Here is a 27,640-nt window from a genome sequence, read left to right as displayed (position 1 = left end):
ATTGGCATAAGTGAAATGTGGTGGGATAAGTGCTGTGACTGGTGTGCTATGATGGATGGTTACAGGCTCTTCAGGAGGGATAGGCAGGGCAGGCGGGGGAGGTGGCACTGTATGTAGCAGAGGGGCTGGAAAGCATGGAGCTGGCAGTTGGCCTCTGGGTAAGAATTAAGGGACAGACAAATAAAGTGGATGTCATCGTGGGAGTCTACTATAGGTATGCTAGTTTGACTGAAAATGAGTTCATTTACCTTCATGCAGTTAGAAACCTCTCTTTTCCACAGCTAGCACAGTCGTTGTTTAGATTTAGTTTGAGAACAAGAAGATAACACCCTGGGACAGAGTTGTCTGGGAGCAAAGGACATTCTGAGCACTCGGCCCACAGGTGTGAGGCAGCCAGGAAGGGGGATGTAGATGGGGCAGACCTTGGCTGACATCCAGACTGATCAATAAGAATATTCTATGCCATTAGCATCATGCTTCATATTTAAGGAGAGTTGGGATCTTCCAGCATGGGTTCTGTTGGAGCCGGGATGGAGACCTGTTTGGGGGAGTTCTGTTCAGGACTTCCTTTAGTTCGGTCTTTTGCCATCCTGACATTTTTCAGAAGCTTCTGGGCCTTTCTGCCTTTTTCTCTTTTCTCTGTCCAGGTTTGGCTGTTTGGGACCAGGGTGCTGCTTCATGGGACTGGCTGTCCAGTGCGGATGGAGTTAATGAGGAATTGCATTAAGTATATTTATATTCTATTTCCATTTTATATGTATTATTATTAGTAGCAGTATATTAGTGTGTCCTGGTTTTGTTAAAAACAAGTTTCCCTTTTAGTGAAATTTCCTTTCAGCTAAAGTCTCCTTACTAACTGCACTTTTCTGAAAACTAGATACATACTTTGGTAGACATAGCAATGGAATGCTGATAAGTCTGCACATCTCATGAGAGGTGCAAGTAGGAGGTGACTGAAACTGACCAACTGAATATTCCATCCCATTCACGTCATACTTCATATAAAAGTGGGAGATCACGAGGATCTTGTCCATTTTCCCTATGGCCGACATTAGGAAAGGACCTTGCAAGTCGTCCCTGAGAACTGAGGCCTAGTGACAGACTGAATCCAGCTCTGGCTGGCTGCAGAGTTCAGTCCAGGACTTCTGGGTGCTGGCCCTACATCTGCCGGAGCAGTTCCTGGGACTTTCAAGATTGGTTTTGTATATTTTGTATTATTTTCTCTATTTTATTAGTAGCATTAGTAAAACATTTTTATTTTTTCCAACTCTCTTCTCTCTGTCCTTCTTTCCCTCCAAATCACCTGTCCTTAGTGGGAAGGGGGGAGAGGCTAAAGGGGGAAAGGGGGGAGAGAGGGGGTTAACAATACATATGCCACGGTTTATTGTCACCCTGCAATCAAACCTTGACATAGTGTTATTTTGTTATTTTATTAAACTATGCTTATCTCAATCCACAAGTTTCTCCTTTCCCTTTTGATTCTCTCCCCTATTCGGGGTGGGGGGGGAGTAAGCGAGTGGCTATCATGGTTATATTGCTAGCTCAGGTTAAACCATGACAGGCTTTTGTGGTGCCCAAAGTGGGGCAAATGATATGCTAAAATTTGGCACTAAAAAGTGGCTAAAATTTTGAGATTTTGGTATCCTTACTGCTATGATGCATGTTCAATTATCTTGGCATGGTGCCAACTCATAGGGTTGAGATATTCAAAGGTCCATGTGCTTTGGACATCATCTAGCAGTGTTAGAGCAGATTGCATTTATTATATTGGTTTAAAAATGCTGTGGCAAAAGTTGTATCAGCTACTCTCTACAGTGTGTTCTACGGTACCTTATTTGTGCTGGGTATATTTTCTAATATGTTTGTGAGGTCTGTCACCTCTGGAAGTTGGTCTACAGTGATGGTTTTGCTGTGTGGTATAGCATTGGTTTACTTCATCATACTTCAGCCGATAGTGAATTTATATTCATTATTGTTGTACCTTGAGAGCCCTCTGGTAGAGATTAAAGAGAAATACACCTATATGTTTTCCAATTGGACGAGCCAATCTATAGAAAAGCTAACTAACACCTTTCCTTTTTCATCAGGACAGATTACAGATGGTTTTGAGAATTTTGAGTATCCTTGGGGATTTGAGTGTACCATGTCAGTGTTGTCAAGTCTGCTGAACATGTGTCAGTTCATGCTAGTGATAGGATTACTGAAGGAGATGAAGCTAATTAGGAGGACTGCATCTATTCCAACTCCTGTGATACAGGGAATTGACAATTAACTAATTAACACTTAAAGAATTAACAACCTGAGACATACGTTGCATCTGCTTGAACCTCAGCGACAGGCACGGCAGCTACTGCAGCTCCCAAGGCAGCTGCTGCAACCATTTCCCTCCTTACATCAGGCAAGGCAGCCAAGGCCACTGCTCCAGCCCATACAGCCACTGCCCCCCTAACACTGCTGCTTCTCCAGCCTCAGTGACAGGCAAGGCAGCTACTGCACCCTCCGTACTGGGCACTGATGTTTCTCCAGCAAGAGGCACTGTAGCTACTCCATCCCCCCACACCAGGCACTGCTGTTGCTACAACCTCAACAACAGGCACTGTAACTATGCTGATGTCAGTGACAGTCACTTAGACTCTGGAAATAAATCAAGAGATGATGAGCCCATGTCAGCATTAGTTGCTCCTGTAAGGAGAGTCACAAAAAAGACTACTCATGCCGTGGACGATGGCCAGGGGGCATCATCAACAGAAGAGGAAAAGGAAGGGGAAGAGGTAACCACTCGATCCTTTTCTGCAAGTGAGCTAGCTGAGAGATATGCGAAAAGACTTCAGTCATCTTGAAGGTGAGAAAGTTGTAACCTGGCTGCTCCTACTCTGATGGTGGGATAATGGAGCTGATGGTCTGGAACTAGATGGTAGGAAATCCAAGCAGCTGGGATCTCTGTCAAAGCATGCCACCCCTGACAGAGCAATTGCAAAAGAGACAGAATCCTCCAACCTCCAGCCATTTTATATATATTATTAGTAGTAACAGTATATTAGTGTTATTTTGTTTTTTTTATTAAACTATGTTTATCTCAGTCCACAAGTTTCTCCCTCCCCTTTTGATTCTCTCCCCTATTCGGAGGGGGGGAAGTGAGTGAGCAGCTATCGTCATTGTATTGCTAGCCTGGGTTAAACCAAGACAATAGGCCACCCAGCCAGGATGACAATACTGATGTCTCCAAGTCATCTGCCCTTGTCCTTATGGAGGACTTCAACTTGCCAGATGTCAGCTGGGAATATCGTACATCTACTATGATCAGGTCCAGAAGATTCCTAAACCATCTGGATGATAACTTCTTGGTACAGGTACTAAGGGAACTGACCAGGAAAGGTGCCTTCCTCTACTTGTTGCTTATTAGCAGAGAGGATCTCATGGGTCAAGTGGCGACTGGTGGCTTGTTGGAAAGTAAAATGTGGTGGATAAAGAAGGCAGCCTAGACCTAGGTCAGCTCTCTGCTTGGCCGGGCTCTGCACTCCTTCCTGAACAAGATCTCTGCCTCTGTGTGAATTTCTGTCTGTGTCCTGGTATGCGTCGTTCCTAATTGCCGCAAATGGTGCCCCCTGTGAGTGTGTGACCCCTGGAGGGTCTTCATCGAGCAGTGTGTTTGGCGGCGACCAGGCAATCTGATGGGTGAGTAAATTTTATTTGTGGCCACATTAATCCCTACGGTATAGATAGGGACAAGCAGTCCTCGTTGAACGAGATAGCTGCGGGATTGCGTTAGTATAGGGCAAGCCGCTTCTCAGGAACATAAATTGTATTTGCAGATTTTACTGCAGCTATTACGTTCTTCTGGGTATCGTACTTCTGAGAAGCAGGTAGCTTCGCTCCCGGTATGGGTTAAAGAGCATTGTGCTTGGTTTCCGAGTGAGGGGACGTTTGACAGTAAAATTTGGAAACAGGTCGGGGAACAGCTACATGCGCAAAAGAATTCAGTTCCCAATAGTTTACATATTACTTGGAGATTTGTGTACTCTGCACTATCGCAGTTGCAGTCGGCTGAGCACATTCTGCAAGGACAAACAGGGGAGGATGGACAGAAAAACACAAATGAGCATGTTGCTAATGATTTGAGTCTTGACAGCACTAATCCTTTTGAGTCAGGCTCTGTAGATCTCGAAAAAGAGTCAGTTTTATATCCATCGTTAATGCCATCACAGCTGTGTAAAGGTAAGGCCGGAATTTGTGTGGAGCTGGGTCAGGAGTCTAAAACTTTACCCTCAGCACCTCCTTTGCCTGATCTTAATGATGTTTATACAGCACACAGTAACCCTTCATGACTAAGACAGCAGAACACAAAAGGGTGATGCGAAATGCCGTGAAAAGGCTATGGAGCACGGCAATTTTTCTTTCGCCTTTCCAGTTACTTACAAACCACAACAACCACCAGAACATGACGGAATACCTGCTTCTGTGTATTGCCTTTCTGAAAATCAAGCAGCTTGTCAGGAATGTGAGTTAATTGTTTTATTGGTTGTTGTTAAAATTGTTTCTTTATGATATTGTTTGTATAAGTGTACTGTAAGCCTTCTCCCCACTTTTCCTACTCGCGCCGCAAGCCACTCCGTGCTTCCCCCTCCTCCCTCCCTCTTCTCATGGTTTTTACTTGCGAGATGGGGTCAGGAACGACTGTTTTCAGTCATGTTCCTAAGAAATTAGTATTGGGAGGTGTTTTAGAACATAGGAAAGCACATGGAAATATGAGGAAGGAAGATCTAGTGAAATATTGTAATTAATGGTGGCTGCTGTGTAAGTTCGATGATTGGGAAAAGTGTCCAGAGAATAGAACCTTGAAGTATAACACTTTGTTGTTTCTAAAGCGAGAAGAGCAGGACAAAAATAAAACTCTACAAGAGATCATTGAATCATTTCAGACAATTTTACAGGTGGAATAGTTTGAACCTCAACAAGCTGGGAGAGAATTAACTGATAACACACAAGTCATAGAAAACTTGCTGAACTCTGCAAGATACTTTTCCTTATTAACCTGTTTTCTTTGTAGGTATCTGTTTAAGCATATTACAGTTTAATGGGTCTTTGCCTGTTACATGGTACAGTAAGTTCATAGACTGTTAAATAATGAGAATCCATGGACTCAAAATGTGCGTTTTGTGATAATACAGAAGATCATGAGTAATTCAGTTCTTTACTGTGTGAATGTGATAGTAAAATTTTTGTGTGCAGTAAATGTTATTTTTCTTTCTAGAATGCTAGCTTTATTCCGACATCCAGACTCGCGCAACTCTGTGATAGGCTATGTCTCATCTCAATGTGCTGTATTTGGCTTTTTTGGATGCACACCAAGTAAAGAATCCTGGTTTTGGGATAAAAGTTGTAGCACCCCAGATGAGACGCTAATAAAAGCCTTGCCCAGTCCAGCTTGCTGCGGCGGCGGGGGGGCAGGTGCCGATTGGGCTCCAGCGCGCACTAACCTGTTTTGTCAGGGAGACCCAGTGGTACCTCTGCCTGGCTGAGCAGTAAGCAGCCCAAAGGTGCAATGCAAAAATTGAGATATTGTCTTGAATTAATGTAACTGTGATCCATCTGCATATTTGAACTTGGTATTTGGTTTTCATATCTGAGCTCAGCATTTTAATTTGCATATTTATATTTGGTACCAAAAGAATTTTGTTTGGGGAGATAATTACAAAATGAGAACCGGTTCCACTGCTAAAATACCACCTTGCTCCCCCTTACATCTTTACACATTAGAGTAATTGCTCTTATTGCTATTTAATAATTTTGAAACCAGAAAAGAATTTAAGTAGTTAAACTTTGATTTGCATTTAGTTTATGTGCTAGTTGGAGGTATGGGAAAGAAAACTAAATGCTATGATGGATGTGAACTCGGAGGAGGTTGTATTTAAGAGTTGCTAGAATATGATCTGATTTGGATCTAGGAAAATTTAAGTAATCGATTGATGGTTGATATGCTGTTAATTGACATCTGTAAGACATTGCAAACGGTAAATGGGGCTGAGGAATGTAACTATTGCTCATCTAAGTAGAATTGCATATAGAGTGTATTATGGCTGGAATGAAATGGGAAAATAAAAAAGCAAAATATCCCAGGCCTGTGCTGTACTGTTTTAACATTTCAGGCCTGTATTAAGCTGCAAAATAAACTTAGCTCCCTGGCAGCTCCCAGGCAGCTCCCACGTAGCACCAGCAATTAACGCCACCTGCATGGCCTCTCCTGTATCTAAACTGCAGCAAGAAGAGAAAGAAAAAGAAAAAAAAAAAAACAAAAAAACAAAAAACACACACACAAAAAAAAAAAAAAAAAAAAAAAAAAAAAAAAAAACCCACCAAACCTGGCTGCCGGCTTTTAAAGCGGTGAAAGGGGGGCTTTCTCCCCCTCACTACAGCAATGTTGTAATAGTGAATGGAGCAGTCTGAGGGTGAAATTTAAAGGCATCCCTAGCAGATCCGTAGTTCTAATGAAACTGAGAAATTAATCCAAAAATCTTTTAAAAGATTTATCTTGTGGTAACTAGTTGTAAAAGACTTCTTAGTAAATTCACCGTGATAGTTTTTGAGATTGTGGGAAAGAAAGAAAGACCATTTTTTGAAAACAGTGCAATGCTAAATTTGGAACAAAGTTTTAACAGCTGAATTCTTGTATTTGCCAGAAAGCCCTATACCACTCTTGGGTCAAGATTTGTTAAGTAAATTGTAATCTCAAATAATGTTTTCTGAGAAGTCTGTTCTGTTGCATGTCCCACAAGAAGCTGCTTGGATGGTGCAGATCTGCTTGCTGCAAGTGAGAAATCTCCAAGGAAATTTTGGATGCTGTATTTCCACTTGTATGGACAACCAAAGCATCGGTAAAGCAAACACTACACTGATAGAACTGAAACAGGACTTCGATCGAGTAAGGGAAAACAATATCCAATAAATATGACAGCCAAACTGGAGTTAGAAACTGTGAGGAATAAATTTATGACAACCTTACAGGCTGACTGCATTTCATTGGACTTGCAGATTTGTCTGTTTATAGCTACAACATAGAAACAACCTGTGGCTATTGTGGGACAGTATGATGAGAATGCAAACAGACTGATATACTTGGAATGGATTTTTTTTCCCAATTCTTTTCGTAAAACTATTACTGAGCCCCTGGAATTGATTGTTACTCTGATCAAAAAAGGCAGAGAACGGATTCAGGCTTTAGTGGGCCATGATCCATCTGTCATATATGTACTTTTTGTGAAAGCAGATTTTGATTTTTTTTTATTCACAATCTCTGTCCTTGCAAATTGCGCTAGCTGATTTTCTTAACAGCATAGCTTTTGACATGCCTAAATGTAAATTGCTTCAAAATCTGCGTGTCTTTGATATCAGACCACAGACTGTACTTGTATTCGGTCCTATCCCAAATGCTTGCACAATTTTTGTTGATGGTTCAGGGAAGTCTCATGAAGCTGTAGTGGTCTGGTGTGAAGATAACGATTGGCATCATTCTGTTAAAACTGTTGAAGGTTCAACCCAATTAGTGGAACTTGGTGCAGTTTTGCATGCCTTAGAGCTTTTTTAGGGAGGAACCTCTAAATTTGGTTTGTGATTCTGAGTACGTAGTCAAGGTCCTCCACTTTTCTTAAAGAAATCTCGCAACAGCAACTTTTTGATATGTTTGTATCATTGCAAACTGCCTTACAGCTTCGCAAACACCCACTGTTTGTTACTCATATATGCTCTCATACAACTTTACCAGGTCCCATAACTGAAGGTAATGCAGTTGCGGATTCTTATACTGTAACTACAGTCCGCTTCCAGTCTGCCAGGGCTTCACATGCTTTCTTCCATCAGAATGCTGCTGCCTTAAAAAAGATGTTTGGTCTCACTCTCGAGCAAGTGAGAGACATAGTGCGCTCTTGCCCGGAATGTCAAGGTCTGATTACAAGCTCGCCCTCCCTTGGAGTTAACCCTCGCGGACTCTCAGCTAATGACATTTGGCAGTCTGATGTTACACGTTTCATCTTTTGGCTGTTTGAAATATGTACATGTTTCTATAGATACTTTTTCAGGTATGCTTTGTGCATCTGTGCATTCAAGTGAGAAAAGCAGAGATGTTCAGCATCACTGGACCCGTTGTTTTGCTATACTGGGAGTACCACAACAGATTACAACTGACAGCGGTCCTGGATACACTGCTAGATCCACGCAATATTTTTTACAGCAATGGAGTGTTTCACATGTCACAGGTATTCCACATTCTCCCACTGGACAGGCTATCATTGAATGAGCACATTCCACATTGAAACAGATGTTATTAAAACAAAAAAGGGGGAATATGACACCTCAGGAACAATTACCAAGGTGTTGTCAACCAGCTTCACCTCTACCAACTGATGGGTCAGGAGGGGTGGGACCCTCGGTCAGTTGACAGGGTCCTTAACAAAGGAGGTGCCCAGACTAGCTGAGAAGCTTCTGGACTACGTTGTAATGCCCACAGCCACATCTGGCCAAATAATGAAACGGGGTTCCCACCGAAGACACCCTTTGAGTGGTCTTCTCGGAGCTGCGGGTCTGTAAACTGGAGTCCTTTCCTTAGACAGGAACACCATCTAAGGAAACTTCCTGGGATTAATCACACCTCACTTCTTTATTTGAGTGAGTGACTATTTCTCGTGAGTACCCTGAAGTAAAAGGCCTCTAGTTTTGTTTCTTGTGAGTGACTACATGCACGTTGTGGATCCTCATTATCCTTATGATATTGTATTTAAATAATCTCCTTAGCTGATATCTGAACCTGTATTTTCTGTTATCAGAGTGCTAAATATGTGTAATACCATTGAAATTGAATTATAGTGTTTATGAGTGATATGAAGTAAAATAACAGTCTTAGCTAATGTGCAAGGCCTGATTTAGGATTTAGCCAGTACCCTGCAAAATAATTACATAGTTTGTAAGAATTAGGACTGTAAGACAAAATGGCTAACATTATCTAATAGCATAAAGTGATTAGACCCTAAAACTTCATTTTCAGCTCTCAATCTGCATATATGGGTTTTTGTGGGAATTGGATATGCTTGTGTGATGGTTTTTTTTGTAGTCCTCTGAATCGTCTGGAGAATGATACAGAATGCAAAGAAGAACAAACCTGATGTTTAAAACAAAAAAGGGGGCAATGTTGGAAAGTAAAATGTGGGAAAGCAAGATGTGCGGTTCCAGCCACCTGGATGATAAAGGAAGATCAATACTAACATGACCATTTGAACGGTCAAAGACATAATACTAACATGATAATATATAAAGGGCCTTGGCCAGATTACTTTGAAGTACGTTTCTCATAACTGTAAAAAGTTATAGCCCAGACTCGTGAGAATGGTATCTTGGGCTGGATAACCGCCCCCAAGTGCATGGGATGTGTGAATGTCCTTGGACCTGGTCTGTGAATGAGTGGAAAAACAAGTGAGACAAACATCACATGAGTTTAGTGTGTTTTTAATAACAATTAGTGGAAAAACACCTTTTTGTAAACATCTTAGTCCAGGCCTGTACCTGTAAATCCTATAAATTGTCAATGGTGAATAAAGAAGGCAGCCTAGGCCTAGGTCAGCTCTCTGCTTGGCCAGGCTCTGCACTCCTTCCTGAACAAGATCTCTGCCTCTGCATGAATTTCTGTCTGCGTCCTGGTATGCGTCATTTCTAATCGCTGCAGTGGCTCCCTTGGCCACAGCGACTACGTAGCAGTCAAGTTTAACATCTTTGGTAACAGGAGGAAAACTGCCAGCAAGGCCTCAACTCTGTATATGAGGAGAGCAGACTCTTCAGGTTGCTCAGAGAACTAATTAGTAAGGGCCCCTGGGAAAAAGCATTTGAAGGTGCTGGGGGCCGTGAGTACTGGTCTCTTTTAAAGTACTACCTCCTAAGAGCACAAGAGCAGGCAAATTCCAAAATGTCCAAAGTCAAGCAGGCGAGGCAGAAGTCCATCTTGGCTGAGCAGGCATCTTCTTCCAGAACTAAGGTGAAAAAAGAAATTATGTGGCCAGCGGAAGCAAGGTCAGGTGACATGGGAGGACTACAGAGATGCTGTTCGCCACTGTAAGGAGAAAATTTGTGTGGCCAAAGCTCACTTAGAGTTGAAGCTGGCCAGTACCGTGAAGGACAATAAAAAGGGCTTTTTCAAATACGTCAATAGCAAAATCCAAGCCAGAAACAACACTGGCCCGCTACTTGATGGGCATGGTCATCTCACAAACCGGGACATAGACAAAGCAGAGACATTTAATGCTTTCTTTGCCTTGGTCTTTAACACCAATGATGGGCTCTGGGACCCCCAGAGACCTGACCTAGAGAACCATGACTGTGAGTGATACAGGGAATTAACAATTAACTAACTAACACTTAAAGAACTAAAGAGCTAACACTTAGAGAGCTAACCCTTAACCCACAACACAATAGCTTTGCTTAACTTTGTGTAATTTATTGTACAAGAAACAGGAGTTTGCCGACGCCTTGCAAAGATAAAAAACCTTGGGTGCATCCTTGGGTGAACTAGATAACAGAAACTTGGGCACAGGACAGGAGATACGACAGTTTTAACCAACTCAGCAGTCTGAGTCCTAACCAACGCATCACACTAGACCAAAGGTGACCATGTACAGAGGAGACCCGGGTTCACGATCACTGCGCAGCTGCAACCAGGAGGAGCCGGAGGTGGAGACCATGGAAATGGTCTCCCGGAACTCATTGTAATAGGAACTGCCTTCTCGGGGACAGGGTATGAATATGTATAGGTGTTCCTAGTACTTTCATGAATATGTAACACTTTACAGCATTTAACCAAGCTCACAGCTACTGGAAATTTACACGTCTTGGGTGGAAAGGGTTCCCCCGTGCGTCCAGCGCTGTAAATAAACATACCTCTCTACAATCTCGCAGGTTGTAAAGTCATTTTTATGCCTCATGAGAATGATAAACTCCCAACCAACCCCAAACTTGTGCAAGATTTGCTGCTCCAGCTGGATGCTCGTAAGTTGATGGGGCCTGATGGGATTAATCTGAAGGTACCTAAAGAGCTGGCTGGTGTCATAGCGAGACCTCTCTCAACGATTTTGCAATGCTTTTGGGAATCCAGAGAGGTCCCAGTTGACTGGGAGCTGGCAAATGTCCCAATCTTCAAGAAGGGAAACAGGGATGACCCTGGCAAATACAGGCCTGTCAATCTCACTTCAGTACCTGTCAAAATCATGGAGAAGATTTTTCTGGGAGTTATTGAAAAACACCTGAATGACAATGTAGCTATTGGTCTCAGCCAGCATGGGTTCATGAGGGGAAAGTCCTGCTTGATGAACTTAATTACTTTCTATGACAAGGTTACTCATTTAGTTGACCAAGGGAAGCCAGTCAGTGTAATCTTCTTAGATTTCAGTAAAGCTTTCTGTGGGAGATTTGAGGGATTTTCTTGAGGTTGTTGTGTGGATGGGTTTCTATTAGATGGAGATTTATTTCTGAACTAGCCAGGCCCAAAGGAATTTCAAGGCCAGCTGGAAAGCTGAAAACAGGACCTGCTGTGGGAGTGAGACAGTTCTACAACAACAGGGCCTCAACAAGATGTAAATCAACAGACCTTTTAGCAGTGAGACTCGGGCACATGGACAGCTCGTGAACATGGACAATATCCAATCAGCTAATGCATGCTTGGAGCGTGGACGCGTGATCAGGAAATAACTGCATATATAAGGAGGCTTGTTTCTGTAATAAATGGCTTCGCTTGAATTCATATTGGATTGTGTGGATTCCATGATTTCTCACCCTTGCAAGTGGTGACCCCCACGTGATCCATAAGGAGAATTTATGGAAGGGGGACGACCACTGCGGGGAGCAAGCCCCAGCTAGAACAGCTCAGCTGGACCGTGACCGGGGCGTAGTCTGCGGGCTGCGTAACTCCTGATTGATCGCTACAGAAGCGACAGAGGAGGGATAAAGGATCCGATATCGTTGCAATGGACACCCAAAGAGGTGAGCAGCTGGGGGCGAGAGGAGATGGGGTAGAATATTTTTAAAGAAGAAGAAGAAATACTGTGGCTCCTCTCGCATATTCTCTCTAAGAGAGGGGTGAAGTATGAGGAGATTAACCTCAAAAGACTATTAATTTGGTGCAGAGGCAAGGGGTTTCCTGCTGATCTGTCAGGAGCTTTTCAAAGAGAGACTTGGGGAAAAAGTGGGAACTGTTTTGTGGAAGGCAATCAGTCACAGTGAAAAAGATATTCTCGGCCTTGTAACCGCCTGGCAACTGATAATTACTACACTGAAGCAATTAAAACCTGAAAAGACTGTTACAAGCATTAGTGACTCAAAACTTAAACTTGAACTTTGGGACGATATAGGGCAGAAATTATGGGATAAAGTCAGCAATGGAGATAAAGAAGCTAAATCATTAGAAACTACATGGAAGCTTATAATTACCACCTTAGAAGATCTTAAGGCTGAACGGTCTGCTGCTGCCGGAATTTTTGCAGCGTTGCAGCCTGATAAGTATACTGAAAGTCGCTGTGAAGTTGACCTGGTTCGTGTCTTTGATACCCTCCCTACTGCATCCCCTGCTGTGCCTTTGGCACCCCTGATGGTTCAGCAGTCTGGGGCGGGGGGAGGAAAAATGACAAGCAGGTGGCCTCCTGTACCGTTGCCCAACCCTGGTGAGAACAACAAGTCCAAAGGATTGGAGTTGGACGACTTGCCTAAAGAACCTCTGAAAGCTGAGAATGCTAAGGTTGTAAACAAGTGTACTATCAGTCCTTTTACCAATTTGAATCTGCCTTTACTGCCTCTTAACCCTCCAACTTCCATGAGAGAGCAGAAGGAGTCACTGGATAAGAACTGGACAAAAGAACTGTGTGACAGATTAGATCAGCTAATAGCGAGTGAATCCAGCAGTCGGCAATGCGGTCATGCTGATCGTGATGGGAAAGGGGGTGCTCCTGGGGACTCAGGTTATATGAATAATTAAGATGCTAGAAAGTATTGGCGAGAATGTGCACTGTTCCAAACCCCCCCTGTTACTAATGATTCTCCAGCACTGTTTAAGTCTGCATTATCTGATGACTCGGATGAAGATGAGGGTTTGCAGCATTTTTTTTTTTTTTTTTTTGAAAATTTAACAGGAAAAATAGTATGTGTACGTGTTGCCCCGAGATCAGATAAAAACCATGAAAGACTCAAGCAAAATTAGACCTATGCAATACAACAGCTACAGATCATTTAGGACGGAACGATGGGGATTCGTTGAAAGTGGCGGGTATCCCCCAACTCTTGGAACAGACACTAATTGACACACCACAATTACAGGTGCTATTAGTTTCTGAAATCCTGAGGCAGTCAACAGACCTTGCATATTAAGCTATGATAGAGGTGTCTGAAACCAACAAAGCAGCCAAATCATTTACAGCTATTAATCAGGGTCCCAGTGAGAATTACATGCAACTTATTGACCATCTTCAAGAGACTATCAATAAGCAGGTTGAAAACTTAGAAGTTACGGAAGCGCTGGTGTTGAAATTAGCAGTAGAGAATGCTAATGTTTGCTATCAACGTGTTATCTGCAAGTTTTACAGTACACATTACATGCTTCTGTGTATTGCCTCTCTGAAAAACAAGCAGCTTGTCAGGAATGTGAGTTAATTGTTTTACTGGTTGTTGTTAGAATTGTTTCTTTGTCGTATAAGTACACCGTAATAAACCTTCTCCCCACTTTTCCCACTCATGCTGCAAGCAGCACTGTGCTTCCCCCCCTCCCTCCCTCTTCTCATGGTCTTATGAGATGGGGTCAGGAATGACTGTTTTCAGTTGTTTTCCTAAGAAATCAGTATTGGGAGGTGTTTTAAAACGTAGGAAAGCACTTGGAAATATGAGGAAGGAAGATCTTGTGAAATATTGTAATTAATGGTGGCTGCTGTATAAGTTAATTGATTGGGAAAAGTGTCTGGAGAATAGAATCTTGAAGTATAACGCCTTGTTGCAATTAATGTTTTTAAGGTGAGAAGAGCAGGACAAAATAAATCTCTTCAAGAGATCATTAAATCATTTCAGACAGTTTTACAGGTGGAACAATTTGAGCTTCAACAAGCTGAGAATGAACTGATAACACACAGGTCAGAGAACTTGCTGAAGTCTGCAAGATGCTTTCCTTATTAACCTGTTTTCTTTGTAGGTATCTGTTTAACCATATTATACTTTGGTAAGTCTTTGCCTGTTATATGGTAAAGTAAGTTTACAGACTGTTAAATCATAAGAATCCATTGATTAAAAATGTGCATTTTGTGTTAATACAGAAGATCATGAGTAATTTAGTTCCTTACTGCATGAACGTGATGATAACATTTTGTGTGTAATAGCTGTTACTTTTCTTTCTAGAATGCTAGCTTTATTCCAATATCCAGACTTGCGCAACTCTGTGATAGGCTGTGTCTCATCTCGATGTGCTGGATTTGGCTTTTTTGGATGCACACCAGGTAAAGAATCCTGGTTTTGGGATAACAGTTGTAGCACCCCAGATGAGACACTAATAAAAGCCTTGCCTGGTCCAGCTTGCTGCGGCGGTGAGAGGGCGGGTGCCGATTGGGCTCCAGTGCGCACTGACCTGTTTGTCAGGGAGACTCAGTGGTACCTCTGCCTGGCTGGGCAGTAAGCAGCCCAAAGTTGCAATGCAAAAATTGAGATATTGTCTTGAATTAGTGTAACTGTGATCTGTCTGCATATTTGAACTTGGTATTTGATTTTCATATCTGAGCTCAGCATTTTAATTTGCATATTTATATTTGGTACCAAAAGAATTTTGTTTGGGGAGATAGTTACAAAATGGGAACCGGTTCCACTGCTAAAATTCCACCTTGCTCCCCCTTAGGATGCATCCTTACACATTAGAGTAATTGCTTATATTGTTATCTAGTCATTTTGAGACCAGAAAAGAATTTAAATTGTTAAACTCTGATTTGCACTGGAAAAACAAAAAACCAAACCAAACCAAACCCCACCAAAATGCTATGATGGATGTGAACTTGGTATTGTATGAGGTCGTATTTAAAAGTTGCTAAATATGAACTGATTTGGATCTAGGAAAATGGAATAATGGATTGGTGCTTAATATACTGTTTTTTGACATTTGTAAATTGTAAAAGGTAAATGGGGCTGAGGTATGTAACAACCGTTGAGGTAATTGGAATTGCGTATAAAGTGTATTACGGTTGGAATGAAATGGGAAAACAAAAAAGCAAAATATCCCAGGCCTGTGCCTGAACATAAATTTCACGCCTGTGTCAAGCTGCAAGATAAACTCAACTCATTGTAACCGAAGAGTTTGCCAGAGACTCCCACTTCGTACCAGCAATTACGCCACCTGCATGGCCTTGGCTATATCTGAACTGCAGCAAGAAGAGAAAGAAAGAAAAAAAATAAAAAGAAAAAGCCTGGTTGCCCGCTGCTAAGCGGAGAAAGGGGGGCTTTACTCCCCCCGCTCTGTCTTTTTTTTTTCCTGAAGTGTTGTCATCCATCCTTGTTGTAGCACTGTGTTGCTTCTCGCTTTGAATCAGGGGTTGTTGGTGCTGTTTCTTTTTGCTTCTGTCTTGTTTCCTAGGTTTTGACACATCTGGGGAGAGAGCTCATCATTTTACCTCCTTGCTGAAGTCAGTCTTTTCACACTGGTCAGCTTTGGGAGGTCAGAGAGCTCATTGCTTCTCGGGGTCAGACTGGTACTAATTTGGGTGTGGAGTGGAGCCAGGTCGGTTTGATGTGGAGTTCAAACTGATTTGTTTTCATGCTGGGCTGGAGATCCTGCCATCTCAGATGGGGGCGAGAGGGAGGTTTTATTCCCCTCTCCCAGCAACGTTACTGCTAGAGAACCGTAGTAATACTGCACTAAGGAGTCTGAGGGTTGAAATTTAAAGGCATTGCCAGTGGGTCCATAGTTCTAATGAAGCTGGGAAATTAAACCAAATTTTTTTTTTTTTAATAGACTTGTTCTGTGGTAACTAGTTGTAAGAGACTTCTTAGTAAATTCACCATGCTAGTTTTTGAGGTCATGGGAGAGAATGAAAGAAAGGCCATTTTTTGAGACCAATGGAATGCCAAATTTGGAACAAAGTTTTACCATATGAATTCTTGTATTTGCCAGAAAGCCCTATACCTCTCTTGGGTCAAGATTTGTTAAGTAAATTGTAAGCTCAAATAACGTTTTCTGAGAATTCTGTTTAGTTGCATGTCCCACAAGAAGCTGCTTGGATGGTGCAGATCTGCTTGCTGCAATTGAGGAATCTCCAAGGAAATTCTGAATGCTGTATTTCCACTAGTATTAACAGCCAATTTTCAATAAAGCAAATACTACACTGATAGAATTGAAACAGGACTTCGATCCAGTAAGGGTAAAGAATATCCGATAAATATGACAGCCAAAATGGAGTTAGAAACTTTGATGAATAAATTTAGGACAACCTTACAGGCTGACTGCATTCGATTGGACTTGCAGATTTGTCTGTTTATAGCTACAACATAGAAACAACCTGTGGCTCTTGTGGGACAGTATGATGAGATTGCTTACAGACTGATATACCAATTGTTACTCTGATCAAGAAATGCAGGGAATTAATTTAAGTCTCAATAGGCCATGATCCTTTTGTCGTACATGAACCATTTGTGAAATTTAATTTTGAATTTTTTTTTGCAATCTGTGTCCCTGTAAATTGCACTAGCTGGTTTTCTTAACAGCACAGCTTTTGGCATGCATAAATGTAAATTTCTGCAGAACCTGCAAGTCTTTAACATCAGGTCACAGACCATACTTGTATCTGGTCTGATCCTACATACTTGCACAGTTTTTGTTGATGGTTCTGGGAAGTCCCATAAAGCTGTAGTGGTCTGGCATGAAGATAACAATTGGCATCATTCTGTAAAAATTATTGAAGGTTCAACCCAATTAGCAGAACTTGGCACAGCTTTAAATTACTTAGAGCTTTTTAAGGAGGAACCTCTAAATTTGATTTGTGATTTTGAGTACGTAGTCAAGGTCCAACGCAAGTATGTGATTCTGAACTGGGTTTTTTTGTTTTTGTTTTCGTTTTTTTAAACAAAAAGGGGGAAGAAAGTAGGGAAAATACCACAAAACCAATTGTCAAAAGCATTGTTTGTGATGAATCACATATCTAAGTGGTGCAGCCCAAATTTGCCCTGTGATGAAACACTTTACAAGTATGACCTAAAAACATGCTAAATCAGAAAGAACCTGCATTAGTTATGGTCAAATCACTAGTTAATGGCCAATGGAAAAGGCCACATCACTTAATAACCTGGGGAAAAGGTTATGCTTGTGTCATTACAGGCCGAGGACTGAAGTGGATTCAACAAAGATTCAACAGATGCAGATGGACAGGAGGGAGAGAAGTTGTGAGGACTGTTTCAGTGGTAAATCATGGATCCTAGTTCAGTGTTATAGATGCCCACAGACCTGGTGGTCTAGAAGCCTATTAGCAAGCAGGTGGTATACCTTCTGTGGAGAATGGCAATTTGAACAAGTAGCAGGAGAGCCAAAGGGGCGATATTACACTTAGATAGTCAATGCAAAAATGAGGTAAAATTATGAGACATTCCTACCGTACTGTCTACTGCACTCCTTCTCCCTAGTCTAGCAGCTGGTAAAGCTTTAGGAGACATATCAAAGTTAAGCTATTGGTCTTTCAAACAGGCTAATCTAACTTCTGAGATACTAACTCAATTAATAGTAGATGTTGATGGTATTAGACATGTTACACTTCAACATCGTGTTGCTATAGATTTTTGTTGTTATCATAAGGACATGTTTGTGATGAATTTAAGAGAAAGATGATGTATTAACTTGTTTAATCATTCTGGATCTATTCATGGTACTTTAGACAAACTAAAACAGCACGTTAATAAGATTGTCATAGTAGAATTAGGGTTTGACAAATGGTTTAAAAGCTTGGAAATAGATGGGTAGTTGTTTGATCTTATTATGTAAGGCTTAGCTACATTATATGTAACTGTAACCATTGTTGTTAATCATATGTTGTATGCTGCAGTGTATTTCAAAGATGATTCAGCTCGTTGTAAACAAGGCCTGGCTGGTTCAAAACCAAAAAGGGGGAATTGTGGGAGATTTGAGGGATTTTCTTGAGGTTGTTGTGTGGATGGGTTTCTATTAGATGGAGATTTATTTCTGAACTAGCCAGGCCCAAAGGAATTTCAAGGCCACTTCGAAAGCTGAAAACAGGACCTGCTATGGGAGTGAGGCTGTTCTACAATAACAGGGCCTCAACAAGATGTAAATCAACAGACCTATTAGCAGTGAGACTCGGGCGCCTGGACAGCTCGTGAACATGGACAATATCCAATCAGCTAATGCATGCTTGGAGCGTGGACGCGTGATCAGGAAATAGCTGCATATATAAGGAGGCTTGTTTCTGTAATAAATGGCTTTGCTTGAATTCATATTGGATTGTGTGGAGTCCATGATTTCTCGCCCTCACAGCTTTCAATACTGTCTCTCACAGTATCCTCCTGGACAAAATGTCCATCATATAACTGGATAAACACATAATGCAATGGATGAGCAATTGGCTGAAGGGTCAGCCTCAAAGGGTTCTAGTAAATGGGATTGCATCAGTCTGGCGACCAGTCACTAGCAGGGTTCTGCAGGGATCCATCTTAGGGCCAGTACTCTTTAATGTCTTCATAAATGACTTGGATGCAGGACTTGAAGGACTAATAAGTTTGCCAATGACACAAAATTGGGAGGAGCTGTTGACACTCTTGAGGGCAGAGAGGCCCTGCAGAGGGATCTGAACAAATTGGAGAACTGGGCAATCACCAACCATACGAAGTTTAACAAGGGCAAGTGCTGGATTCTGCACCTGGGACACGGTAAACCTGAATGTACATGCATACTGGGGGATGAGATGCTGGAAAGCAACTCCGTGGAGAGGGATCTGGGAGTTCTGGTCAATGGCAAGTTGAACATGAGCCAACTGTGTGCCCTAGCAGCCAAGAGGGCCAACCGTGTCCTGGGGTGCATCAAGGACAGCATTGCCAGCCGGTCAAGGGAGGTGATTGTCCTACTCTACTCTGCACTGGTGCGGCCTCACCTTGAGTACTGTGTGCAGTTCTGGGCGCCACAGTATAAAAAGGATACAAACCCACTGGAGTGTCCAGAGGATGGCCACAAATTTGGTGAAGGGTTTGGAGGGGAAGCCATATGAAGAGTGGCTAAAGTCACTTGGTTTGTTCAGCCTGGAGAAGAGGAGACTTAGGGGAAACCTCACTGCACTCTACAGCTTCCTCACAAGGGGAAACGGAGAGGCAGGCACTGATCTCTTCTCTCTGGTTACCAATGACAAAACCCAAGGGAATGGCAGGAAGATGTGCCAGGGGGGTTTAGGTTGGATATTAGGAAAAGGTTCTTCACTCAGAGGGTGGTGGAGCACTGGAACAGGCTCCCCAGGGAGGTAGTCATGGTGCCAAACGTGACAATATTCAAGAAGCATTTGGACAATGCCCTCAGATCCATGGTGTGAATTTTGGGGTTATTCTATGCAGGGACAGCAGTTGGACTCGATGATTCTTGTGGGTCCCTTCCAACTCAAGACATTCTATGATTCTAAGTTCTGGGGCCCCTGTGGATGGGTTTCTATTAGATGGAGATTTGTTATTCAACTAGCCAGGCCCAAAGGAATTTCAAGGCCACCTCAGAATGCTGAAAACAGGACCTGCTGTGGGAATAAAACAATTCAGCAACCACAAGGCAGCAACATGACGTAAATCAACAGACCTATCGGCAGTGAGACTCCAGTGCGTGGACAGCTCGTGAACATAGACAATATCCAGTCAGCTGATACATGCTTGGAGTGTGGACGTGTGATCAGGAAATAATTGCATATATAAGGAAGCTTGTTTCTGTAATAAATGGCTTTGCTTGATTCACATTGAATCAGAATGCTGAGTCCTTTATTCACTCCAACAGGCCCCCAGTATGAGAAATACATCAGCCTGTTAGGGAAGGTCCAGAGGAGAGCCATGAAAATTATCAGAGGGCTGGAACACCTCTCCTATGATGAAAGGCTGAGAGTTGGGGTTGTTCAACCTGAAGAAGTCTCCAGAGAGACCTTATTTGGGCCTTTCAATATATAAAGGAGGCTTGTAAGAAAGACAGAGAGACTTTTAACCAAAGCCTGTAGTGACAGGACAAGGGGCAATGATTTTAAATTGAAATAGGGTAGGTTTAGATTGAACACAGGGAAAAAAATTACAATAAGGGTGGTGAGACACTGGAATAAGTTGCTCAGAGAAGTTGTGGATGCCCCATTATTGAGTGTTCAAGGTCAGATTGGATGGGGCTTTGAGCAACCTGATCTAGCTGAAGATGTCCCTGCTCATTGCAGGGGGGTTGGTCTAGATGATCTTTGAAGGTCCCTTCTAACCCAAAGCATTCTATGATTCTGTGAAAAGGAAGTAGCAGCAGAGACAAACCACTATGTACTGACTGTAACAACCCACCCACCCCCCTGAGCTCATCGGGGCAGGTCAAGTAAGAGTGAAGATGAACATGGGAAAGGGGGGAGAAAATTTGTTGGTTTAATGTTTCTCTTTTTGTTTCTCACTATCTGAATCTATTTTAATTGGCAATAAGTTAAATTAATTTTCCCCAAGTTGAGTCTGTTTATCCCATGACAGTAATTGGTAAGTGATGTCCCATCTTTATGTTGACCCACGAGCTTTCTCATCCTATTTTCTCCTCCTGTCCCATTGAGGAGGGGGAGTGAGTGGCTAGGTGGGAGTTTGACTGTTTGCAAGGGCTAACCCACCACTCTTAGCCTCTGTTTTTCAATTTTCTGTCATCTACAGGAAACCACAAAACACCATTTGTGACATCAGTGCTGTTTGCTCTGGAAATAATTCACATTGCAAATAGTGAGAACCTCAATAAGTACACACAATAAGAATATTTGTGTAAACCATAAACTAAAGTTACAGAGTTTTATATAAACTACATTTAAAAAAAATACTTTAGAAATCTAACTGAAATTATAAGATACCTTAAAAGGATTTTTTTCTGAAATACTCTAGTATATTTTTAAATATACCTCTATTTTATTTCATATATATTGTCATCATAGATTAAAGAAGTACTCTACATATATCTTGTGCGATTTATTAAAAAAATGTACTTTGGATTGTCAATAAACATAGGAATTTTTAATATGATATTCCATAATCTTGAACACAATTGGTTAAGGCTTGGAATTAAGATACTAGGAGGTTTTCAGCTCTACAGAAACTCTTATAACTCAGTTGAGAATCACTTATTCAACTAATTGCTTCAGCCACAAGAGTCATGTTCTCGTACCGTATCAGAGGTGAAATATTCTTCATCCACTCATGCTTACCGAGTTCATTCCACTGAATAGGTCTCCTGATCCTACATGAGCCATGTGAACAAAGTTTGTTGGCTCCCCAATCATGCTTGGGTCAATCCGCCGTCGTCTTTTCTGAAAGGCAGGTAAAGAAACCATCTGATAGAGATCCATTTAAAAAGAACCAAACAAACAAGCACTTTTTGACATACAAATAAAATAAAATCTTTTAGGCTAGAGGAAGTAAACTTGAGTAGAGTGAACCATGCAGCCTGCAACCACTACAAGCCAGTATCCTCTGTTTAAAAGATGAGAACAGTCATGGAGTGCAATATGAATATTTCAATTTACAATATGTTAAACAAAATGCAGTCTAATAGTTACAAAACTACTTAAGATCAATTAAAAGCTTCCCGTTGTCTTAAAGTCTGCTTAATGTCCATTTCTAGTCAGCAATAAGATCTGAAAAACACCCAGACTCAGACAGGAAGGTGCATGCCTCATGAGTGCGCTCACTGCTATTGAAACACAGCCACAAATGAATCTTTATGAATCAGAGCCTGCAGCTCTGAGAACAGATTATGGGGCTTAGCCAGCAAGTCAAAAGCACTTTTAATATTTTCCTGTACCTTTTCACTATTGCTAAAAGCAGGTTTCAGTTCCTTATCACATCAGCATCTAAAAGCCATGGGGTAGGGGGGAGGCAAAACCACTCACACAGGCATAGCAAAACAAAATTACCTGTTCTATACCTCAACTGTTAGTGAATTTTCTATCCCAAACTAATTTGACATGATCGACCAAATGAAATAACTACAGCTATAAAAACATTGTCATGTAGTTTCCATGGGTTTTCAAAGAGAAAGCGTTCATGGAAATTAATTTAGATGTCTCAAATACAGAAAATTGATATATTTCATAGAGACATAAATAGTTACAAAAGAATCTCTAGCCATGTCCCAGTGCATTAATATTTCAATCTAGAAGTCAAATTCACATATGTACAGCTAACTATTTCTTAAGTTATGTATGATATAAGGTAGCAAAACATGTGACTAACTTGAGTGGAGACATCTCACACCCAGTTTATATTTACACTGGATGAAAACTACTAATCTAAAATGTTCAGTATTAGGAGCATCTCTGATAACGGCAACAAATAACTGAGGCTACAAGAGCAATCAAACGGGAAGGTCGTGCTGAATAAGGGAGGAACTGACCATTGAAGCAAAGAGATAAGAAACTCCGGAAGAGCAGAAGTTCCTGCTCCAGCTCGATCCATACCGCCAGGTACTTGGCTCATTATAATATGAAAAAACACAACTCCATTCTTGAAGCTGCCCAGCTCTTAAGGAAGACCTAGTAATATATATGTTTTAGAAAGGCAGAACCATGTACAATCAAGTATATAAATGGATAAAGCTTTAAGACCAAGATGTGCTAGTTTATTGCACTACTGCCTAGCACCCCTTTCTGTGCAAAATTGTAAATAAAAGCAAATACCTCCACTCTATGTGTTTATTGGTGTGCACACTGGGTGAAAGACCCCTTTTTTTGGGACAACATCACCAGGCATAATGATTATTTTAAATACATAGTTACTATATTTACACAACATAATATTGTAAAATGCTGGGACTGTTTGTGTTATAGTCCTCATTCTAAAGTGGGAAGAATCTCTGGAAAGTCACATGCTACTGGAACATACAACTCAATTAAAACACTTAACAGAAAGTCAAAGGCATTTGTGTGTACAAATATCACATCCATGATCTGCTGGTTTTAATGGAGTTTTGAAATGCTGAGGTTTTGATAGTCAGAGAACTGAGCTCTTTGAGCAACTCAACTTATTTTTCTTCTTTACTTGTTGCTAAGTATGCTGGTATAGCAGTAACAGCATTAAAATGCTGTATCTTGTGAATGACTGTAAACAATTCTTCATTCATCAGCTAGTGAACCAGTAACCACTAATCAAAGTGAATCACCATGGAACCCTGATTCTTACCTTAAACAAGTTTCTTATCAGAGGCCATCAAGACAGTTACATCTTGGCATGTGCCCACTGATGTGATCTCTTTGAAGCAAAGGAACAATATTTAAATGCTTTGCTAAACAAAGACCCCAAAGCAGTTCATTCTAAAAGCAAATAAAAGGGATGTTTTTTTGCTGCAGGAGCACTCAGTTTGCATTTATATTAGTGTTTAGGCTTGGATCAGGATCATGTTTTTGAAGGGACTTTGCCAGTCCCTATCTACCATGCTTCAATTTGAATTTCACTGGATTTATTTGGGATGAAGCTGAACTGGAAGACACTCTGAGCTGATACACTCCAATTGCTAATGGACATTGAGGCCAGAGGACTAGGCAAGGCACTCTGAATTAAACCCTGAAACATGTCTGATGTTCACCTTGGTTCCTCAACACAAATTGTTTTGTTTTACCCCTGTTAAGATGTGCTACTTTATAGTGAAGACACAGACTCATTCAGAGATCTAAAAAGACTGACTAGTGTAGGTGAATGAATATGGAGAGCACTGTAAGAAGTCACCTGTTTTAGGAAGATATAACATAGGAGACAGGAGTGGGGGAGCATGCTTAGAAAGGCTACAAAACTTTTACAGATGAGACTACAAACATGATTCCAAAGCTGAATTTTCTGAGACCCTGTACCTGAAAGAATACATACAGTACTGTTGTTTTGTAAACAATAGGAATTGACACATTGATTGATTCTTCAATAAATTTAGTATATTTAAACTGAAAGGAGCACAGAAGCATCACATTCATCTTTCACGTTAAAATAAATTAATAGCACAATTATGCTAATTTCCCTTAGTGTATCATTTGTGCCTATTCTGTGATTGTTTCTAATGCAAGTCATGTGCCCAATCTGATAATCCCAGATAAAATAAATTCCAGTTAGCCTTTGTCCATGCCCCAAACTCCATTTGGTAATTACCATAAATTAACCTTAAAATATAAATACCATTACTCATTCCAATAATGAGGTCTGACTATAAAGATGATCTATAAAACAGCTTTGCATTTGTATGATGCTAATGGAAAGGACTTCAATATAAAAGCAACTGAGTACAACATCTGAAAGCTTGTTTTAAAGTAAGGCAAACATTTCTTACAGAACACATGTATGTCCTAACTCTGACAACCTAACTGCAAAGAAATCCTATTTCCTCTATCTGTGTTTCTTAGGGATGCTTTCTTGGGAGGGGGAAAACTGAAACACACTACCCCCAAAACACATGCATACACCCCAACCCTCACATTATGATTAACTTGTTAATTGACTTATCTTTCTTGTTTGAGTCAAAATACTGAAAGATTTCATATCAAAGGCAAAAAAAAATCAAGCTGGAATTGAGTTGAAATTTTTTTCTTTCCTTGTCTCACAGTGTCCAACCCACCTTTACTAAAGGGGTAGTAGTGGTGGTGGCAGGGAACACAAGAGAGATGAGAGAAACAGATGTGTAAAGGGATCCTGGAAGTGGAATATGAAATATCATCATTTAATAGCTTTCCTCAGTTTGTTCCTTTGACAAAAATCTACAGAATTTGGATTCCAAAGAACACATCAGATAATCTTTACCCTACAAAAATAAAAAATAATCTTTAAACAGAAGTACAGGAGATGCAGGTTTGTGTATTAAATTATTGAGAAGAATGAAAGCATTTTGAGAACCTATTTCAGAAGCTTTGCTTTGTACACATACAGTAGATGCACTGAAACTGTATCATATTTCTGTTACCATAGTAATGAAGTAAAGAACTGATGTCTCTTAAGCTGTGAATGATGCTTTGTACTCACACAGGGTAGCATCTCTTTTGAAGTACAAATCAGAATTCTGAAAACCAGCATTTGCATGATTTAGAAATTATTTTAACCCTGTAAGTTTCTTGAAGCTTTTGATAAGGCATAAAAAAAAATCTAATTATACCACATATGCAACCTACCATTTAACATTAGCCACAAGTATTTTACTGAAACACCTATTTAACAGTATAAAAAGATAATTAGTGCTACAAACTCAAAACTGAAATTTGTTTCTCTAAACAAAGAATTGTCACTGATGGTCCCAGAGCCATGTAAAATTTCCTGTTTATTTTTAATTTCCTTTTTATTTTTTAGTCCCTTTTATTTTTGGCTTTCAGAGAAATTATATTTTTTTTATCAACTCCAAATCTTGTCCAGAGTTTGGACTGCACTTCACTAGCTCAAGCCATTCCATAGTGATGGCAACAGATCTAAATTAGTCAACCTCCTTGCCCACTTCATATATATATATGTAAGAAAATTTTATCCTTTGCAGTTATGCATCTGTGGTGGTTGCAACACCTCACCAGGCCACCTCAATACCCAGGCAAACCAGGCATGCTGCGAGAAAACAATTCCCATTATGCAAGCTGTGGCAGAATGCAAACCCCCCTTTCTCCCCCTCCCTTCCCAGCTATGGAAGGCATAGACACATCTCCCTCTCTCTCTGCTGCTTGAGGCTAACAGCTTCTTTTGTTTGACCCCAGAGGCCGCTGGCCAGGGTCGTTAAGAGAAGGGAGTGCAGAGGCGCCAGGGAGCCACTGGGCACCCCCGGCCAATGTGGGGGATGTTTGGAAGCTTCGGGGACACACCACAGCCAGTGTGGGGGTGCAGAGAAGCTTCTGGAATGTCTACAGTCAGATCTGATCAGGCTATAAAAAAACAGGATTCTCGTTGAGACGTGCCCCTTGCGCACGATCTCTTGGAGTTACGAGCTGAACCGCTGCCGTCAGGAGCCACCCCACCCCCCATCCTGGGACGGAGACTCTGCTTGCCTTGCCGACATGCATGTGAGTAAAATTAACCCTCGCAGGATCGCAAGTGTATCTACTTTCCGTGCACATTTGCACGTGTATTTATACTTTACGTGCACATTTGCACACGTACTTTCCGTGCTCAATACAAGCACGTGTATAAATTATTTCTTCACATAATCGTGAGTGCATTTTCCTCCTGTGTTTCCACATAAGCACGTGTAATATTCCGTGCACATTTGCACGTGTATTTCTCCTTTCAGGATTGCAAGTGTACACTTTCCATACTCAATACGAGTATGTGTATCTCTTTAAAATAATCCCACACCATGTTCAGGCAAGTGTGTACTCTTCCCGGACTCAGGGACAGCTCCAGTATTGTTTTTGGTGAAGCCACGTGTATGCACACTGTGGACCTCCTGTTGTATTAGTTGCTGCCCCTTAATAATTTTCCTCAACTGATATCCGAACCTGTATTCAAGTCACTTCTGGAGTGCTAAATTCCTTGTTTCTCACCAGTTTAATAAAAGTTGTTTTGGACCCTGTTGTCCCTTAAACTAACCTCGGGGTGCCTCCGTGACACAAGCGTGGTGAGCCAAAGCACTAAGGCACCCCCTCCGTGCTCTTGGAGGAGCTTCTACCGTATTGGAAAAGACCCCTTCTGCGTGAGAAAAGTAGCAACAATTGGTCACTCCTGGCAACCTATGACACCTGCTATCTGGATCATAGCCTGAGTAGGATGATACCAGAACTTTATGATCTGAAAAGTTCTGGACGTAGACAGATGGTGAAAAGCACCAGAAATTACCTCATACTTGTCGAAGAATGAAAAACTTGGGCGCCGGCGGACCAGCGAGGACAAAGAATTGGGCTCAATATGAGTTTAACATCAATGCCCTTTAATGAACGTTTAACAACAATGAATATCAATGTCCCCCAATACACGTTTTAACAACCCTTATATACTCTTTACTTAGTGGCCACAGGACAAACACAGGCAACGATTGGTTACTCTCTGCAGTCACACGTCCCCCCGCCTATGGTGATTAGCTGCAGGGCACTGTCCACGAGCTGTTCCTGTTCGCAGAGATGACAGTGCCCCTCTTGCAGCCTGGGTCGAGGACAGACCAGCTTCTGTTTACTTCCGTTTTTTCTTTGGTGTCTCCAGACAACCCTCCGTGCAGGTCCTAGTGCACCTCAATCACTTCAAGCTCTGGCTTGTTCACAGCACACAGCCCATGTCCTCTTTCTTCCAAAAACTCTCCACACATACTAAGTGTGGACAGAGTCGAAATTTGCTGACTAAAGTCAATGATCTCATGTCCCTATGAATAGCAGTCCCATTCTAAAGACAGCAAATTGTTTATGCTGACATGCCTCCTGTGAGTGGACTTAGGCACCTGATGGTAATCGTAGACCAACTCTCAGGATGG

At 41.5% G+C, this 27,640-nt stretch overlaps 1 protein-coding gene across 2 annotated transcripts in view; it reads right to left on the bottom strand.

Moving 5' to 3' along the window:
• Window positions 1–27,640, bottom strand: part of LOC135577163 (CDC42 small effector protein 2-like) — a 145,638-nt gene that overhangs the window by 27,106 nt on the left and 90,892 nt on the right. For both annotated transcript variants that reach the window (XM_065044990.1, XM_065044991.1), the window contains one exon: window positions 21,438–21,539. In XM_065044990.1, coding sequence (XP_064901062.1) covers window positions 21,438–21,539 — 102 coding nt within the window. The remainder of the gene's footprint in view (window positions 1–21,437; window positions 21,540–27,640) is intronic.

The sequence above is a fragment of the Columba livia genome, chromosome W (assembly GCF_036013475.1).
Source record: "Columba livia isolate bColLiv1 breed racing homer chromosome W, bColLiv1.pat.W.v2, whole genome shotgun sequence".
NCBI classification, from domain to species: domain Eukaryota; kingdom Metazoa; phylum Chordata; class Aves; order Columbiformes; family Columbidae; genus Columba; species Columba livia.
This window is presented reverse-complemented; position numbering and strand designations above follow the sequence as displayed.